Source organism: Ranitomeya variabilis, chromosome 4, assembly GCF_051348905.1.
Source record: "Ranitomeya variabilis isolate aRanVar5 chromosome 4, aRanVar5.hap1, whole genome shotgun sequence".
In the NCBI taxonomy this organism is placed as follows: domain Eukaryota; kingdom Metazoa; phylum Chordata; class Amphibia; order Anura; family Dendrobatidae; genus Ranitomeya; species Ranitomeya variabilis.
In genome coordinates, this window is record NC_135235.1 from 650,064,745 (window position 1) to 650,085,868 (window position 21,124).

The following is a 21,124-nucleotide window of genomic DNA, read 5'->3' on the forward strand; positions in this document are numbered from 1 at the left end:
AATATTGAATTGTGTGGATAAAACAAATCTTGTTTAATGTTCATTCAAAAAGTGATGACAAAAATGAAGACAAGTAAGTTCATAGCACGTAGTAAGTATTAGATTATAGAAGAGAAAACAAGCATTCATTGGTTCTTACATATGGTTTTGAAGTATGATGTGGTCTGGGTTGGAGATTCTCAAAGAATGAGAGATCTGTCTGAACAGGAGTTAGGTCAGCTTATATACTATATTGACCCATAGGCTTACATTGGATCTATTTTTCCTGTCTCATAACCACATATGGTGATCTGCTGCTATGTTCATAGCCTCTACCATATTAGAAGAACACTAGTAACTTGCGGAATATGAATATTAGTTTTTTGTACATTATCTCATTTTGAAATGCTTAAGCATATAGCCTGTGACCTTTAAGAACCATTTTTTATCTCCAAATAGCCACAGTTCTGACAAAAGCCCTATAGGTCTGACAAACAGAGAACAGATGTAGCGGCCACAATCCTCAGAATAACTCAGTCCCTCACTATCCAGAGTATCTATTTGCTAGTTAGAACCTGCATATGTAAAGTAATCTATATTTTTTTATTATTATTGAAATACTAATATTTTACAGTGGCTTACCCTCCTTCTGGAGTGTGTCAATGACTGCCTTCTAGACATGTCCAGTCAGCAGTCTTCCTCATGATTGTGGAGCCTACTGAATCAGACCAAGGGACCTTTTTAAAACGTTTAGGAAGCCATTCCAGGTGTTTTTATTCTAATTTACTGACAATGACTTTTGGGTTTTCAGTGGCTGTAGGATCTAGTCATCAACAGAAATAAACACTTGAGATATATCACTCTGTAATAATCCTATATAATATAAGTTTCACTTTTTGCATTTAAGAACTGAAATAAATTAACTTTTTGATAATATTCTAATTTAGTGAGAAGCACTTGTATGTGACTATGTAAACACAATTAAGAACATAAAAAAGCTTCTCCCCTGTGTGAATTCTTTGGTGGCTAGAAAGAGATGGTTTCTTCACAAAACATTTTCCACATTATGAACATGAAAGTGGCTTCACCCCTGTGTGTGTTCTTTGGTGGGTAACAAGATGTGTTTTCTGGTTAAAACATTTCCCACATTCTGAACAGGAAAAACGCATCTCCCCTGTGTGGGTTTTCTGGTGGCTATCAAGATTCGTCTTCCTGCTAAAACATTTTCCACATTCTGAACATGAAAAAGGCTTCTCCCCTCTGTGGGTTTTCTGGTGGATAACAAGATTCGTTTTCCTGTTAAAACTTTTCCCACATTCTGAACATGAAAAAGGCTTCTCCCCTGTGTGGGTTTTCTGGTGGCTAACAAGATTCGATTTGTGGTTAAAACATTTCCCACATTCTGAACATGAAAAAGGCTTCTCCCCTGTGTGGGTTTTCTGGTGGCTAACAAGATTTGATTTGTGGTTAAAACATTTCCCACATTCTGAGCAGGAAAAAGGCTTCTCCCCTGTGTGGGTTTTCTGGTGGATAACAAGATTCGCTTTTAGGTTAAAACATTTCCCACATTCTGAACATGAAAAAGGCTTCTCCCCTGTGTGGGTTTTTTGGTGGCTAACAAGATTCGCTTTTTTGTTAAAACATTTCCCACATTCTGAACATGAAAAAGGCTTCTCCCCTGTGTGGGTTTTCTGGTGGCTAACAAGATTCGCTTTGTGGTTAAAACATTTCCCACATTCTGAACAGGAAAAAGGCTTCTCTCCTGTGTGAGATCTGTGATGTCTGACAAGAAATGATTTATCTAGAAAACATTTCCCACATTCTAAACAGGAAAAAGGCTTCTCCCCTGTGTGGGTTTTCTGGTGGCTATCAAGATTTGATTTGCTGTTAAAACATTTCCCACATTCTGAACATGAAAAAGGCTTCTCCCCTGTGTGGGTTTTCTGGTGGCTAACAAGATTCGATTTGTGGTTAAAATATTTCCCACATTCTGAGCAGGAAAAAGGCTTCTCCCCTGTGTGGGTTTTCTGGTGGCTAACAAGATTCGCTTTTTGGTTAAAACATTTCCCACATTCTGAACAGGAAAAAGGCTTCTCTCCTGTGTGAGATCTGTGATGTCTGACAAGAAATGATTTATCTAGAAAACATTTCCCACATTCTAAACAGGAAAAAGGCTTCTCCCCTGTGTGAGATCTATGATGTCTGATAAGAACATTTTTATCTGTAAAACATTTCCCACATTCTGAACAAGAAAAAGGCTTCTCTCCTGTGTGGGTTTTCTGGTGGCTAACAAGATACACTTTCTGGTTAAAACATTTACCACATTCTGAACAAGAAAAAGGCTTCTCTCCTGTGTGGGTTCTCTGGTGGCTAACAAGATGCGCTTTCTGGTTAAAACATTTCCCACATTCTGAACAGGAAAAAGGCTTCTCCCCTGTGTGAGACATATGATGTCTGATAAGAACTTTTTTATCTGTAAAACATTTCCCACATTCTGAACAAGAAAAAGGCTTCTCTCCTGTGTGAGTTCTTTGGTGGGTAACAAGCTGCGCTTTCCGAATAAAACATTTTCCACATTCTGAACATGAAAATGGCTTCTTCTCTGTGTGAATTCTCTGGTGACTGACAAAATCTGATTTCTGGTTAAAACACCTCCCACACTTGGAACAAGAAATTCTATTGTCTGCTTTGTGAAGGCTTTGTTGTTTGAGAAAGGACTTTTCTAGGGGAAAACTATTTCCATATTCTGAAAATGAAAATGTCTTCATTGCTTTAGGAGCAGTTCGTTTTTTAATGCTTATTTTGTGATTTTGATTTTCCTTAGTAGTCGGTAATGAATCAGAAGACAGGATCTGTTCCACAGGATCAGATGACAGATCTTTGCTGTGAAGGGATGATGGTATATTTGGAGTAATGGCATTCACTTCAATTGTATCCTGTGGGATCTCAAGATTATCTGATTTAAACATTGAAGATGTCAGCTGTCCTGCTAATCTCCTGGTACAGTTATCTGCCAAGAATAAAACCAATTATTATTTTAGAATAAAATATCCTTGAATTCTATATTTTTGACCATTTCTGCTTAAACGGTCTGTAAAAATGGCAAGTTATGCAAAATTATTGAATTATTCCCCAAGACAATGACAGTTTACAGTTTACTAGACTGTCCTCAAGCCACATTAAGAATCCATGCTTTTGGCATTACTATAGTGAGAAGAAATCACTTATTTTATGGCATGTGTATCTCCTGGAGCACAATCTGGGCACTATGTGTTGGGTAATAACTTGGGATATTTGCAATTTTCACTTTACAAAATTCACTGCGCGTGCTAATATCTGGAAACTGCAAGTGGAGTCAAAATAGTCACTATTCCTATAATTTATTGAGGGTTATAATTTACAAAATGGAGTCATTTTAACCCCTTCATGAGCCCAGCTTTTTTTTGTTTTACGTTTTCGTTTTTCACTCTCCTCCTTCCCAGAGCCATACTTTTTTTTATTTTTCCGTCAATTTGGCCATGTGAGGGCTTATTTTTTTGCAGGACGCGTTGCACTTTTGAACGACATTATTGGTTTTAGCATGTCGTGTACTAGAAAACTGGAAAAAAATTCCAAGTGTGGTGAAATTGCAAAAAAGTGCAATCCCACACTTGTTTTTTGTTTGGCTTTTTTTGCTAGGTTCACTAAATGCTAAAACTGACCTGCCATTATGATTTTCCAGGTCATTATGAGTTCATAGACACCAAACATGTCTAGGTTATTTTTTATCTAAATGGTAAAAAAAAATTCCAAATTTTGTTAAAAAAAATAAATAAAAATTGTGCACTTTTCCGATACCTGTAGCGTCTCCAATATTCGTGATCTAGGGTTGGGTGATGGCTTATTTTTTGTGTGCTGAGCTGACGTTTTTAATTATACCATTTTGGTGCAGATACGTTCTTTTGATCGCCCATTATTGCATTTTAATGCAATGTCGCAGTGACCAAAAAAATCGTACCGTATATACTCGAGTATAAGCCAAGATTTTCAGCCCAAATTTTTGGGCTGAAAGTGCCCCTCTCGGCTTATACTCGAGTCACGGTCGGCGGGTGAGGGGGAGACGGCGCTGAGGCATACTTACCTGCTTCCGGGGCTCCTGGCGCTCCCCCTGCCCGTCCCACGGTTTCCGGGTGCCGCAGCTCTTCCCCTGTTCAGCGGTCACGTGGGACCGCTCATTAGAGAAATGAATATGGACTCCACTCCCATAGGGGTGGAGCCGCCTATTCATTTCTCTAATCAGTGGTAACGGTGACCGCTGACAGAGGAAGAGGCTGCGGCACCGAAGACCAGCTGTCTGGGGGAAGGAGCGGGATGCCGGGAGCAGGTAAGTATTACATATTCACCTGTCCGCGTTCCACACGCCAGGCGCCGCTCCATCTTCCCGGCGTCTCTCCGCACTGACTGTGCAGGTCAGAGGGCGCGATGATGCATATAGTGTGCGCGCCGCCCTCTGCCTGATCAGTCAGTGCAGAGAGACGCCGGGATGGAATGCTGAGGAGCTGCAAGCAAGAGAGGTGAGTATGTGTTTTATTATTTTTATTGCAGCAGCACAGCTTTCTATGGCACAGCTTTCTATGGCACATCTATGGGGCAATAATGAACGGTGCAGAGCACCGCTATGGGGCACAGCTATGGGGCAATTATGAACGGTGCAGAGCACTATATGGCACAGCTATGGGGCAATAATGAACGGTGCAGAGCACTATATGGCACAGCTATGGGGCAATTATGAACGGTGCAGAGCACTATATGGCACATCTATGGGGCAATAATGAACGGTGCAGAGCACTATATGGCACATCTATGGGGCAATAATGAACGGTGCAGAGCACTATATGGTACAGCTATGGGGCAATTATGAACGGTGCAGAGCACTATATGGCACAGCTATGGGGCAATAATGAACGGTGCAGAGCACTATATGGCACAGCTATGGGGCAATAATGAACGGTGCAGAGCACTATATGGCACAGCTATGGGGCAATAATGAACGGTGCAGAGCACTATATGGCACAGCTATGGGGCAATAATGAACGGTGCAGAGCACTATATGGCACAGCTATGGGGCAATAATGAACGGTGCAGAGCACTATATGGCACAGCTATGGGGCAATAATGAATGGTGCAGAGAACTATATGGCACAGCTTTCTATGGCACAGCTATGGGGCAATAATGAACGGTGCAGAGCACTATATGGCACAGCTTTCTATGGTACAGCTATGGGGCAATAATGAATGGTGCAAAGCACTATATGGCACAGCTATGGGGCCATAATGAACGGTATGGAGCATCTATTTTTATTTTTGAAATTCACCGGTAGCTGCTGCATTTTCCACCCTAGGCTTATACTCGAGTCAATAAGTTTTCCCAGTTTTTTGTGGCAAAATTAGGGGGGTCGGCTTATACTCGAGTATATACGGTAATTCTGACGTTTCATTTTTTTACGCCGTTTAGCTTTCAGGTTCATTTTTTTATTGATAGATTGGGCGATTCTAAATATGTGTATATTTGATTTTTTTGTTTTATTTTGAATGGGGCGAAAGGGGGGTGATTTAAAACTTTTATATTTTTTTTCATATTTTTTTAAAACATTTTTTTTACTTTTGCCATGCTTCAATAGCCTCCATGGGAGGCTAGAAGCTAGCATAGCCTGATCGGCTCTGCTACATAGGAGCGATGCTCAGATTGCTCCTATGTAGTAGATTTACTGCATTGCTATGAGTGCTGAGCACAGGGTGGCGCTCACAGCAATCAGGCATCAACAACCATAGAGGTCTTCAATAGACCTCTGGTTGTCATGCAGGGTGGATAAAAATCAATGTTTTTTTAAAAAAATCAAAAAAATCGGATTTTTTTGATTTAAATCGGATTTTTTTGATTTAAATCAGATTTTTTTCAATAAACTGCTTTTTGAGGAAAATATTTTACCATCCAAAGGTTCTTCCATCATGAGATAAAGCTGAGTTGTTTAACTCAGTAGAATAAAGGCTGTATATGTGTAACATTCACAATGCCATGCTCTTCCAGAGGTTTCTGTAGGATGCTGACTATCCAACAAGTTTGGGCATGTCAACTGAATGGAAAAAGAAACTAAACCAAAAGTGAAACCAAGCTAGAAGTGTGGAATTAAAGGGGCAGTATGAACAAAATGTGGAGGCTATTAATAGTTTATACAATTAAGACATGCTGCTTTTAAACACCTACCTATTGCCATATAGTAAAACAAAAAAGATTTTTACTTACTTTGGGGTCCCCCCCTCACCCTGGCGTTAGATCGTTGCCCCTAGTTTCGTCCGTGAAACTATGGGCGCACATGCGCACTGCTCTCACTTCTCATTTTAATCGTGATTTATATTAAAAAAAACCTTTTGATTTAAATCAGTGATTTAAATCATGATTAAAATCATGATTTAAATCGATCCGATTTAAATAGAAAAAAATCTTTTGATTTAAATCGTGATTTAAATCATGATTTAAATCGGCGTGATTTAAATCAATCCACCCTGTTGTCATGCCGATGCATCGCTGACCCCCGATCATGTAACGAGGGTCAGCAATGCACGCATTTTAGGCCCGACGGCCGGAAGCGCTAGTTAAATGCCGCTGTCAGCGTTTGACAGTAGCATTTAACTAGTTAATAGTGGCGGGTGGATCGTGAATCCACCCCCCGCTATTGCGAGCACATGTCAGCTGTTTTGAACAGGCTTTGATGCGGGCTCACCGCCGGAGGCCACATCAAAGCGGGGGTTCTGACCTCGGATGTACTATCCCGTTCGAGGTCAGAAAGGGGTTAAAGGGATTTCATCTGCTCTGGTTTTCTGCATATTAGGAATTCTGCAAATGGTGTGTCCCATCTCCTCTGGGATCTGCTCCTGCAATGTCTGTTTTGGACACCAGACGCGGCTTACTCAATCTGCAGGCGATGCTGGTAACAGAGGTGGGGTTGGAACCAGAAGCTCTTGGCGGTGCAGGCTCTGCCCAGTCACTAAGATTAGGGCGCCTGGCATCTGTAGTACCATCTGCCAATTGGAAAGCACCAAACATTTTTTAATCAGATACATTTGTATTAACGATAACAAGATTTACAACAGATCACATGTTCCTACTCATTTTATGTTTTACAGTAAATTAACCCCCCATGGAGGCCATATCAGGAGCAAACAATAATTCGTCCATAGTTGACAATATCAAACAGAGTTCCAGTTTACCATAACTTGTACTATATACTGGTAGAACATTAATCTTATCCAACCACGGCTGCCATAATTTATGGAAGAAATCTAGCTCATCTCTCCTGGCGTAAATGCTTTTCTCAAGCTCAGTTATGTGGTTCGTTTGAGCAATGAATTCACGTCTGGACGGAGGCTCCTCTCTAACCCAATATTTTGCAATCAGTTTCCTTGCAGCAAACTATAATCTTGCAATTACAACTTTAGTGGTATTGTCAGTTAATATTTACCCTAATATACATATCAACGGATCCCTAGGAATAATGGACCCATACACCACTCCAATGCAGTTCAACACTACAATCCAATAGGAGGACAATCTAGGACAATGCTAAAGCATATGCAATATGTCCGCCTGAGATTGCTAACTCCTTGGGCAATCAGAGTTGGACTTTGAAAGCACCACACCTTACTAAAGCTTGAAACATATTGCCGGAAGCTGCCAGATACAGCCTTGATCTCCTCTGGTTCAGTCCTCTGTGCTCAGCTCCTGGCTTGTGTATTTGTTTTCTGCTGTGACCCCAGCCTGTTTACTGACTACTCTTATGTCTCCTGAGTTAGTATTTTCTCTGGCCTCTTGGTTCTGACACGGCTATCTGTCTTTTCTTCTTCCCATCTTACTCCACAGAACAGTAGGTAACTGTGCTTCAAGCCTAGGGGTCTCTGTGTAAGTCCAAATCCATGTAGAGGGGTTAAAGAAGTTAAAGGGTAATGGGCAAAACTGTGAATATAGACAATAACACATCTACTGAAATGATCAAGCTGAACAGTCATCCTCAGGAAAAAAAATGAGTAGTGGTGAAACTTCTCTGGAGTAATTGAAGTATGGGATTTGGTGGCTCTAAGCAATATAAACTATCGTAAGAACCAATATTTTCTGTCAGATAAATGTCAAGAAGAAATATTAGAAATTTAAATAGAACTTTTTATAATAGTGCAGAGCTGAGGGATCTTAAATTTAGATCTCAGGCACTTGGTAATTGAAACCTTTTTTTTAAACACTACCAGGGAGATACAGACTCAGTTAAGTGAGGCAGGCCGATCCCACCACATTCAAACTATCATACAGAATGAACATGTAACAAAATTTTAAAAAAAGTTACATCCTCAACAACAACATATGTATGAGGGGAGAACTCCAACACTAAACTGGTGTTGCACTCATTTATGGTGGACCATTGGAGTTACTAGGAGTCCTGACCACAAGAGTATAGAAACTACCGTATTTATCGACTATAAGACGCACTTTTCCCCAAAAAAAATTGTGAGGAAAATGGGGGGTGCGTCTTATAGTTGGAACGCAGGCTTACCGGCATTGTGGCGGCGACAGAGGTGCGGGGATGATGTGGCGTGGTGAGCGGTATGGCGTGAGCAGGGTCCCGTCCACATTTGAGGTGAATCCACGGCCCGGTATTGAAGGAGGCCAGCTGTGTTTAATTAACCCCTGCAGCCTTATGCAGACATAATCCGAAAACAGAAATTAAATAAAATAAAGTATATACAAGGAAATATATCTGGTCGCGTATGGCAGACTGGTAGAAACCAGAAATGACACTCCAAACATAACAAAATGTACGTCATATATGCAAAAAATATTTTACAGAATTAAAAAATCCTTTCCTTCCATGTTTCCGTCGAGCACACCACATACGGGACACGTTGGTCCGTGCAGACATTGGTCCCTCCTCCCAACGTTTTCTTTGCAACCCGAAAAAAGGCACCTTTCCCTGCTTAAACTGCAATCAATGCAGCAATGTCCTAAAACGTGACACCACTTATCATCCATACACGGGGAAACGGTACAATATTAACACTTTTTTCACTTGTAATTCAAACTTAGTTGTCTATCTGGTCAAATGTCCTTGCGGTCTATTATACGTAGGGGAGACCACTCAAGCTATTAAGGACAGAATATCAAAACATAAATCCACCATCAGATGCAAGAATTTATTACTCCCCATACCGGATCACTTCAATTCAAAAGGACACAATGTGTCACAACTCCGTTTCCAGGTAATCGAGCAAGTTACCCCTCCCTGTCGCGGGGGAGACCGTATTTCTATACTCAAACGCAGGGAAGCCTTTTGGATAGTGTTGAGCATTCCGATACCGAGTTCCGATACTTTTGCGGTATCGGGATCGATATTAATGTGTAAAATAAAGAATAAAAATAAAAAATATTGATATACTCACCCTCTGACGCGCCCTGGTTGTAACCGGCAGCTTCCGTTCCTAAGAATGAGCGCTTGAAAGACCTTAGATGACGTCGCGGCTTGTGACTGGTCGTGGTGTGCCGGGGGCGGTCCATGACCGCTCCTGGCACATAGTGCCGGATGTCAGCTGCGATAGTCACCTGACACTCGGCCGCGCTCCCCCCATAAGCGCCGGGGATCAAGCTGAACGTACTATCCCGTCGGTGGTCATACGGGCCCACCCCACCTCGACGGGATAGTACGTCCAATGTCAGAAAGGGGTTAACATCCATTTAAATACATGCATGTTACTAATCTTGTGTTTTGTCCACAGAGCCGCCCCTATTGAAATGTGTATGACACTCCTTCACTTGATCCCACCCTTCTCGTCAGCAATGCGCTGGAACGCACTGGTTACCACCTCCTTCTCTGTGGAACGCACAGCAGCCGTTTTCTTTACGTGCACTCGCGCGTCATTTCCGGTTCACTCCTTTCGGTTTTTGTTCCGGCCACAGCAGGCGCACAGGGCTTTATAAGTTCTGGCACTTCCGGACATTGTACCGCCGACATTCAGTTCCTGTGACCTGCGGTGGATACCGCGTCCGTCTTCTCTCTCCACAGCCTCCTCTAAGGCTCGGTAAGTGCCACAGATAGGAGTGCCTACATGCTGCATGGACTCCCTACTATTTTAATAGTATTCTAACAAACATTTGGCAATCTCTTATAGATCGGCTGGTCTAGAGCCCTCTATTTTCAGGATCCCTTGTTTATCCTACTATCTTGGTACATCCATTCATACAACCTCTAGTCACTGTGCCACACCTTCCTATGCATGCCATTCGTATATATAGATATCTATTCTCTCTATTTCACTACAGATGCAATATAACTTCTAAGGGTCTATGCTTTATACTCGCTTTCCAGCTCTCCATAGGTATGTACCCCCTATCTATTTCGTGAGACACCAACCCCACACTCTATAGTCTAGTCCTAGTACCTATAAGGTTCCCATGGATTCCACTCATATTTGTGTAAAATATTTTTCGCATATATGACGTTTATTTTGTTATAATGTTTGGAGTGTCATTTCTGGTTCCTACCAGTCTACCATACGCGACCAGATATATTTCCTTTTATATACTTTATTTTATTTAATTTCTGTTCTCGGATTATGTCTATGCACTTTATTTTGTTTATTTGTAGAGCACACTGATGAAGGTCCTTGGTAGACCGAAACGTTTGAATACTGTATGTATATAATAAACACTTTTTTGCATCAGACCCATACGAGTGTGCCAAGTATATCCTATACTACACTTCAAGGTCTGGGCACCTACTTCTTCAGCACCTCCACCCTCGGGCTGTGCTTATCATCTACTTTACCGCATTATGAGTTCATAGGCACCAAACATGTCTAGGTTCTTTTTCATCTATGTGGTGAAAAAAAAAAAAAACTTTGTTAAAAAAAAAAAGAAAAGAAAATTTGCGCCATTTTCCAATACCCGTAGTGTCTCATTTTTCGCGATATCGGGTCGGGTGAGGGCTTATTTTTGGTGTGCCGAGCTGTCGTTTTTTAATGACATCATGTTGGTGCAGATACAATCTTTTGATCGCCCATTATTGCATTTTAATGCAATGTTGCGGCGACCAAAACAAGTAATTCTGGCAATTTTACTTTTTTCTCGCTATTCCGTTTAGCAATCAGGTTTATCCTTCTTTTTTTATTGATAGATCGGGCGATTCTCAATGCGGCGATATCAAATATGTGTCTGTTTGATTTTATTTTTATTGTTTTATTTTTAATGGGGCGTAAGGGGGGGTTATTTGAATTTTTATATTTTTTATTTTATAATTTTTAAAAACTTTGTTTTACTTTTGGCATGCATCAATAGTCTTCATAAGAGACTAGAAGCTGCCACAACCCGATCGGCTCTGCTACATAGAGGCGATGTTCAGATGGCGGCCTGTATATAGCAGATTTACTCACTTGCTATGAGCGCCGACCACTGGGTTGCGCTCACTGGAAGCCAGCACTGAGAACCATAGAGGTCTCCAGGAGACCTCAGGTTGTCATGCCAACACATCGGTGACCCACGATCATGTGACGGGGGTCACCGGTGTGCGTATTTCCTTCGTGATTGCCATAAGTGAAATTTAAATGCCGCTTCAGAGTTTGACAGTGGCATTTAACTGATTAATAGCCGTGGGTGGATCTCTATTCCACCCGCGGCTATTGCGGGCACATGTCAGCTGTTCAAAACAGCTGACGTGTCCCCGGAAAGATGTGAGCTCACCGTCTGAGTCCACATCAAAGAGAGGGAGTCCGACTTCAGCGTACTACTACTCCCGATGTCGGTAAGGGGTTAACCTGATAGGACTTGATTTGGAAAGAGACACACCTGTCTACATAAGACCTCACAGCTCACAGTGGAAGTCAGACCAAATGAGAATCATGAGGTCAAAGAAACTGGCCAAGGAGCTCAGAGACAGAACAGAATTGTGGCAAGGTACAGATCTGGCCAAGGTTACAACAGAATTTCTGCAGTACTCAAGATTCCTAAGAGCATAGTGGCCTCCATAATCCTTAAATGGAAGAAGTTTGGGACCAACAGAAGTCTTCTTAGACCCGGCCGTCCAGCCAAACTGAGCAATTGTGGGAGAAGAGCCTTGGTGAGAGAGGTAAAGAAGAACCCCAAGATCACTGTGGCCGAGCTCCAGAGATGAAGTAGGGAGATGGGAGAAAGTTCCACAAAGTCAACTATCACTGCAGCCCTCCACCAGTCGGGCCTTTATGGCAGAGTTGCCTGACGAAAGCCTCTCCTCAGTGCAAGACATATGAAAGCTGCATAGAGTTTACTAAAAACACATGAAGGACTCCCAGACTATGAGAAATAAGATTCTCTGCTCTGATGAGATGAAGACAGACCTTTTTGGTGATAATTCTCAGCGGTATGTGTGGAGAAAACTAGGCACTGCTGATCACCTGCCCAATACAATGCCAACAGTGAAACATGGTGGTGGCAGCATCATGCTATGGGGGTGTTTTTCAGCTGCAGGGACAGGACAACTAGTTGTCATTGAAGGAAACATGAATGCGGCCAAGTACAGAGATATCCTGGATGAAAACCTCTTCCAGAGTGCTCTGGTCCTCAGACTTGGCCGAAGGTTCACCTTCCAACAAGACAATGACCCTAAGCACACAGCTAAAATAACAGAGGAGTGGCTTCAGAACACCTCTGTGACCATTCTTGACCGGCCCAGCCAGAGCCCTGACCTAAACCCAATTGAGCATCTATGGAGAGACCTGAAAATGGCTGTCCACCAACATTCACCATCCAATCTGACGGAACTGGCAGAGGATCCCCAAATCCAGGGGTGAAAAACTTGTTGCATCATTCCCAAGAAGTCTCATGGCTGTACTAGCTCTAAAGGGTTAATACTGAGCAAAGGGTCGGAATACTTATGACCATGTGATATTTCAGTTTTTCTTTTTAATAAATTTGCAAAAATTACTACATTTTTGTTTTTTTTCAGTGAAGATGGGGTGAAGAGTGCACATTAATGAGAAAAAAAATAACTTTTTTGAATTTCCAAATGGCTGCAATGAAACAATGAAGAATGTAAAGTCTTCTTCTGAATACTTTCCGTACCCAATGTATATTACAGCCATCAGCCACGCACAACTTAGAGATACATCATGGCACCGGTGTGATGTTTATTATGTAGTTCACCACAATCTTGTATGAAGTTAGTTGGTTTTATAAGAATCTGAAAACTCAGGATAAAAGGGAAACTCTGCTGTTATTGTCCAGAAATTCACACTTGGCCTCACTGCACATTTAATGTTGTCGATCATAAAAGTGAAGTTTGGCCAGAAAGACGGGACCTGGTCTTGTAAATCTAAAAACAACCCAAACGATCCATAATAGGATGACCAGCCAGAGACATAATATTAGGAAAGGTGTAATCTGTCTGTCTAGGCATTTCGTTTTAGAATATAAACGAGATCCCACCAGTTTAACCCTTAGTGACAGAGCCAATTTGGTACTTAATGACCGAGCCAATTTTTACAATTCTTGTCCCTTTATGAGGTTATAACTCTGGAACGCTTTAACGGATCCCGCTGATTCTGAGTTTGTTTTTTGGTGACATATTGTACTTCATGTTAGTGGTAACATTGCTTCGATATTACTTGCGATTAATTATGAAAAAGATGGAAATATGGCGAAAATTTTTAAAATTTTGCAATTTTCAAACTTTGAATTTTTATGCCCTTAAATCAGAGCGATATGTCACACAGAATAGTTAATAAATAACATTTCCCACATGTCTACTTTACATCAGCACAATTTTGGAAACAATTTTTTTGTTGTTAGGAAGTTAAAAGGGTTAAAAGTTGACCAGTGATTTCTCGTTTTTACAACAAAATTTACAAAACCTTTTTTTTTTAGGGACCACATCACATTTAAAGTCACTTTGAGGGGTGTGCAGTACGTGACAGAAAATACCCAAACTTGACACCATTCTAAAAACTACACCCCTCAAGGTCCTCAAAACCACATTCAAGAAGTTTATTAACCCTTTACGTGCTTCACAGCAACTGAAACAATGTGGAAGGAAAAAATGAACATTTAACTTTTTTTTGCAAACATTTTACCGTACTTCAGAACCATTTTTTAAAATTTTCACAAGGGTAAAAAGAGAAAATGAACCACAAAATGTGTTGTGTAATTTCTCCTGAATACGCCGATACCCCATATGTGGGGGTAAACCACTGTTTGGGCGCATGGCAGAGCTTGGAAGTGAAGGAGTGCCATTTGACTTTTTCAATGTAGAATTGGCTGGAATTGAGATGGGAGGACGCCATGTTGCGTTTGCAGAGCCCCTGATGTGTCTGAACAGTGGAAAGCCCCCACAAGTGACACCATTTTGGAAACTAAACCCATTAAGGAACTTAACTAGATGTGTGGTGAGCACTTTAAACCCCCAAGTGCTTCACAGAAATTTATAACGTAGAGCCGTGAAAATAAAAAATCCTTTTTTTTCCTCAAAAATGATTTTTTAGCTCACAATTTTTTATTTTCTCAAGGGTAACAGGTGAAATTGAACCCCAAAATGTATTGTGCAATTTATCCTGAGTACGCTGATACCTCATATGTGGGGGGACCACTGTTTGGGCACATGCAAAATGCAGACTTTGATGGAATGGTCTGCGGGTGTCACATTGCATTTGCAGAGGCCCTGATGCACCTAAACAGTAGAAACCCCCCCACAAGTGACCCCATTTTGGAAACTAGACCCCCCCAAGGCAGGGCCGCCATCAGGGCATCACTGCCCTGACTAGCGTATGGGGCCCGGTGGGCAGAGGGGGCGCGCATCGGTTCCCGTCTCATCTGCTCAAAGGGCCCCTACTGGCAAGCTAAACCGGGCCCTTAGCGGCGCTGCGGCAACACTATTGACATGCGGGTCCGCGCCCGAACGTCAATAGTTAACAGCCGCCAGCCAATCGGAGGCTGGCAGCTGACGTCAGCCGCAGTGCGCACGTTGCCGGCGTCTGACGTCAGTGTCAGTTGCCGGCAAGTGCGAGCTTCAGCTGAGTGGAGGGAGCTTCGCCTTCGCCGCAGGAGCGAGGTCAGGTAAGAACTTTTTTTTATTATTATTATTGAGAGCAGCGATCCGGGGGGCCCAGGGCTGAATGCTGGACACACTGGGGGCAGAATGCTGGACACACTGGGGGCAGAATGCTGGACACACTGGGGGCAGAATGCTGGACACACTGGGGGCAGAATGCTGGACACACTGGGGGCAGAATGCTGGACACACTGGGGGCAGAATGCTGGACACACTGGGGGCAGAATGCTGGAGCACTGGGGGCAGAATGCTGGACACACTGGGGGCAGAATGCTGGACACACTGGGGGCAGAATGCTGGACACACTGGGGGCAGAATGCTGGACACACTGGGGGCAGAATGCTGGACACACTGGGGGCAGAATGCTGGATACACTGGGGGCAGAATGCTGGACACACTGGGGGCAGAATGCTGGACACACTGGGGGCAGAATGCTGGACACTGGGGGCAGAATGCTGGACACACTGGGGGCAGAATGCTGGACACACTGGGGGCAGGACTGGAGACAGGTGGGGCAAGAAAGGAGATACGGGGCAGAATGAAAGACATGGGGGCAGGATTGGATCATGGGGCAGGATGGATATGATGGAGACAGATGGGGCAGGATGGGGAGATCACATGGGGAAGAATGGATACTCATGAGGGCAGGATGGGAGAACATATGGCTGAAGCCAGGAATGAGACACACGGGGCCAGGATGGGGGATATTATTATTACCATAGGGGCGAATTACGAGATATTATTACTGCAGTGACGTATTTATTTTATTTTTTGAGGACACTGTTTTAAATGGGGGGGCAGTCCTTTTACCGTGTAGAGTGATACTATGTCGCCTTTTTTTCTTCATGTGGTGTAATGTAGAAGTTGGAAAAAATTAAGTAATGTGTTCTGCAAGCGGAGCTCGAGATAACTGTGTTATTTCCTGCAGAGACAAGTCCTGGCTGGAAGAAGTAATGGTGGTCTGTGCGGGATGACAGATGAAGGACTTCACCTAGAGACGTCACTAGTGAGTCAGTGTGTAACCTATACACTGACACTATACACTGTATACTATATACAGAGCTCCTGTGTATAATGTCACCGGTGATCACTGTATTACCTATACATTATATACAGAGCTCCTGTGTACAATGTCACCAGTGATCACTGCATAACCTCTACACAGACACTGCATACTAAGTACAGATCTCCTGTGTATAATGGCACTTATGGTGATAGTATTGTGTTTTTTTTTATTACAGATCAGTATTGTAGTATTCAGTCACTATGTGGTGGTAATATGTGGTCTGGACATGGTGTTGCGGTATTTGTGCCTTGTATGTGCTATTTGGTCACTTTGTGGTGGTAATATGTGGTCTGGTCATGGTGAGGTGGTATTTGTTCCCTGTATTTGATATTATTCGATCACTGTGGTGGTAATATGGTGTCTGATCATGGTGTTACATAGTTACATAGTTATTAAGGTTGAAGGAAGACTTTAAGTCCATCTAGTTCAACCCATAGCCTAACCTAACATGCCCTAACATGTTGATCCAGAGGAAGGCAAAAAAAAACCCATGTGGCAAAGAGTAAGCTCCACCTTCGGGAAAAAAATTCCTTCCCGACTCCACATACGGCAATCAGACTAGTTCCCTGGATCAACGCCCTATCAAGGAATCTAGTGTATATACCCTGTAACATTATACTTTTCCAGAAAGGTATCCAGTCTGTTATGATCTGGTGGCCTAGGAGCAGCATGAGACGTACTCTGGAGACGGTGGTACCTGTACTGACCACGGACCCTGAACTTAACACCGCAACTAGAAGTAGCCGTGGGATGTTCCTGTCACTCCCTAGACACCTCGTCACAGCCGGAGGACTAAATACCCCTAGAGAAAGAAACGGAAAAACTATCTTGCCTCAGAGAAAATCCCCAAAGGATAGACAGCCCCCCACAAATATTGACTGTGAGAGGAGAGGGAATTAACATACACAGACTGAAATCAGGATTTTGCAAAGGAGGCCATTCTAGCTAGATAGAAAGGATAGGACAGAGTACTATGCGGTCAGTATTAAAATACTAGAAAATATCCACCACAGAAAATACAAAAACTCCACATCTAACTAAAGGTATGGAGGGTATATCTGCATCTCCAGAGATACCAGCTTGGATGAGCAAGTCCTTATACAGACCAAGCTGGACAAGACAAAACATAGAAATGCACTGAACTATAAGGCCCACAGCATGTGGACTGCAAAAAACAAGCCAGAACTTATCTTTGTTGCAATGAACAGCAAGCAGGAGAGACCAGACAGAGATGTGAATCCTCCAGGAACAATGGACAATTAGCACTGACTAAAGGGTGAAGCAAAACTAAATAGCCCAGTGGATTGCATTAAGTGAAATGCTGCGATTGAAGACAGCAGCGCTACCACTTATAACCACCGGAGGCAGCCCAAGAGCAGAATTCACAACAGTACCCCCCCCCCCCTTGAGGAGGGGTCACCGAACCCTCACCAGAGCCCCCAGGCCGATCAGGACGAGCCAAATGAAAGGCACGAACCAAATCATCAGCATGAACATCGGAGGCAACAACCCAAGAATTATCCTCCTGGCCATAACCCTTCCATTTGACAAGATACTGAAGCTTCCGCCTCAAAAAACGAGAATCCAAAATCTTCTCAACCACATACTCCAACTCCCCATCAATCAACACCGGGGCAGGAGGATCAACAGAGGGAACAACGGGCACCACATATTTCCGCAACAAAGATCTATGAAAAACATTATGGATGGAAAAAGAGGCTGGAAGGGCCAAACGAAAAGACACTGGATTAATAATCTCAGAAATCTTATAAGGGCCAATAAACCGAGGCTTGAACTTAGGGGAAGAAACCTTCATAGGAACATGACGGGAAGACAACCAGACCAAATCCCCAACCCGAAGCCGGGAACCAACACACCGACGACAGTTAGCAAAACGCTGAGCCTCCTCCTGAGACAACACCAAATTGTCCACAACATGAGCCCAAATTTGTTGCAACCTGTCAACCACAGAGTCCACCCCAGGACAATCAGAAGGCTCAACCTGCCCTGAAGAAAAACGAGGATGAAAACCAAAATTACAAAAGAAGGGCGAAACCAAGGTAGCAGAACTAGCCCGATTATTAAGGGCAAACTCGGCCAATGGCAAGAAAGCCACCCAATCATCCTGATCAGCAGACACAAAGCATCTCAAATAAGTTTCCAAAGTCTGATTAGTTTGCTCGGTTTGGCCATTTGTCTGAGGATGAAATGCGGAAGAAAAAGACAAATTAATGCCCAGCCTAGCACAAAAGGCCCGCCAAAACCTAAAAACAAACTGGGAACCTCTATCGGACACAATATTCTCCGGAATGCCATGCAAACGAACCACATGCTGAAAAAACAACGGACCAAATGAGAAGAGGAAGGCAAAGGTACCAAATGAACCATCTTAGAAAACCGGTCACAAACCACCCAGATAACCGACATCCTCTGGGAAACCGGAAGATCTGAAATAAAATCCATAGAAATATGCGTCCAAGGCCTCTCAGGGACCGGCAAAGGCAAAAGCAACCCACTAGCGCGGGAACATCAAGGCTTAGCCCGCGCACAAGTCCCACAAGACTGCACAAAAGAACGCACATTCCGTGACAAAGAAGGCCACCAAAAGGACCTACCAACCAAATCTCTGGTACCAAAAATCCCAGGATGGCCAGCCAACACAGAACAATGAACCTCAGAAATCACTTTACTAGTACATCTATCAGGAACAAACAGTTTCCCCACTGGACAGCGGTCAGGTTTATCAGCCTGAAACTCCTGAAGAACCCGTCGTAAATCAGGGGAGATGGCAGAAAGAATCACCCCTTCCTTCAAAATGCCGACCGGCTCAAGGACCGCAGGAGAATCAGGCAAAAAGCTCCTAGAGAGGGCATCCGCCTTAACATTCTTAGAACCCGGAAGATACGAGACCACAAAATCAAAACGGGAGAAAAACAGGGACCATCGAGCCTGTCTAGGATTCAGCCGCTTGGCAGACTCGAGGTAAATCAAATTCTTATGATCGGTCAAGACCACAATACGGTGCTTGGCCCCCTCAAGCCAATGTCGCCACTCCTCAAATGCCCACTTCATAGCCAACAACTCTCGATTGCCGACATCATAATTGCGTTCTGCAGGCGAAAACTTTCGAGAAAAGAAGGCACACGGTTTCATCAAGGAACCATCAGAATTCCTCTGAGTCAAAACGGCCCCTGCCCCAATCTCAGAAGCGTCGACCTCAACCTGAAATGGAAGAGAAACATCCGGCTGACGCAACACAGGGGAAGAAGTAAATCGGCGTTTAAGCTCCTGAAAGGCAGAAACAGCCGCAGAGGACCAATTCGTCACATCAGCGCCTTTCTTCGTCAAATCGGTCAGGGGTTTAACCACACTGGAGAAGTTGGCAATGAAATGGCGATAAAAATTAGCAAAGCCCAAAAATTTCTGAAGGCTCTTCACGGATGTGGGCTGAATCCAATCATGAATGGCCTGAACCTTAACTGGATCCATTTCTATAGATGAGGGAGAAAAAATGAAGCCCAAAAAAGAAACCTTCTGCACTCCAAAGAGGCACTTAGACCCCTTCACAAATAAAGCATTATCACGAAGGATCTGAAATACCATCCTGACCTGTTTCACATGAGACTCCCAATCATCGGAAAAAATCAAAATATCATCCAAATATACAATCATGAATTTATCAAGATAACTCCGAAAGATATCATGCATGAAGGACTGAAACACAGATGGAGCATTAGAGAGCCCGAATGGCATCACAAGGTATTCAAAATGGCCTTCGGGCGTATTAAACGCGGTTTTCCATTCGTCACCCTGCTTAATACGAACAAGATTATATGCTCCTCGAAGGTCTATCTTAGTAAACCAACTAGCCCCCTTAATCCTAGCAAACAAATCAGAAAGCAAAGGCAAAGGGTATTGGAATTTGACCGTGATCTTATTCAAGAGGCGATAATCAATACAGGGTCTCAAGGAGCCATCCTTCTTGGCAACAAAAAAAAAAACCTGCTCCCAATGGTGAAGAAGATGGCCGAATATGCCCCTTCTCCAAAGACTCCTTAACATAACTCCGCATGGCGGCATGTTCTGGCACAGACAGGTTGAACAGTCGGCCCTTAGGGAACTTACAACCTGGAATCAAGTCAATAGCACAATCACAGTCCCTATGCGGTGGAAGGGAACCGGACTTGGGTTCATCGAATACATCCTGGAAATCTGACAAAAACTCAGGAATTTCAGAAGAGGGGGAAGAGGAAATTGACATCAAGGGAATGTCACCATGAACCCCCTGACAACCCCAACTAGTCACAGACATAGATTTCCAATCTAACACTGGATTATGTACCTGTAACCATGGGAAACCCAGCACAATAGCATCATGCAAATTATGCAACACCAGAAAATGACAATCTTCCTGATGGGCTGGCGCCATGCACATGGTCAACTGTGTCCAAAACTGAGGTTTATTTTTAGCCAATGGTGTAGCATCAATACCCCTCAAAGGAATAGGGTTCTGCAAAGGCTGTAAGGGGAAACCACAACGTTTGGCAAAATCTAAGTCCACTAAGTTCAAAGCGGCGCCTGAATCCACAAATGCCATGACAGAAAATGACGATAATGAGCAGATCAGGGTCACAGATAACAGAAATTTAGGTTGTACAGTACTGATGGTAACGGAACTAGCGATTCTCTTTGTACGCTTAGGGCAATCCGAAATAACATGAGCAGAATCGCCGCAGTAAAAACACAACCTATTCTGACATCTGAATCCTTGTCGTTCAGCTCTAGACAAAATCCTATCACACTGCATAGGCTCAGTACTCCGCCCGGAAGACAACGCCATATTGTGCACAACTCTGCGCTCGTGCAAGCGCCGATCAATCTGAATGGCCAGAGACATAGAATCACTCAGACCAGCAGGCGTGGGGAACCCCACCATAACATCTTTAACGGATTCAGAAAGACCCTTTTATGAAAATTGCCGCCAAGG

At 43.2% G+C, this 21,124-nt stretch overlaps 1 protein-coding gene across 1 annotated transcript in view; it reads right to left on the reverse strand.

Annotated features, from left to right (window-relative positions):
- Nucleotides 1–836: 836 nt before the first annotated feature.
- Nucleotides 837–21,124, reverse strand: part of LOC143766179 (uncharacterized) — a 29,886-nt gene continuing 9,598 nt past the window's right edge. The window contains exon 7 of the mRNA XM_077253649.1: nucleotides 837–2,989. Coding sequence (XP_077109764.1) covers nucleotides 1,044–2,989 — 1,946 coding nt within the window. The 3' untranslated portion in view covers nucleotides 837–1,043. The remainder of the gene's footprint in view (nucleotides 2,990–21,124) is intronic.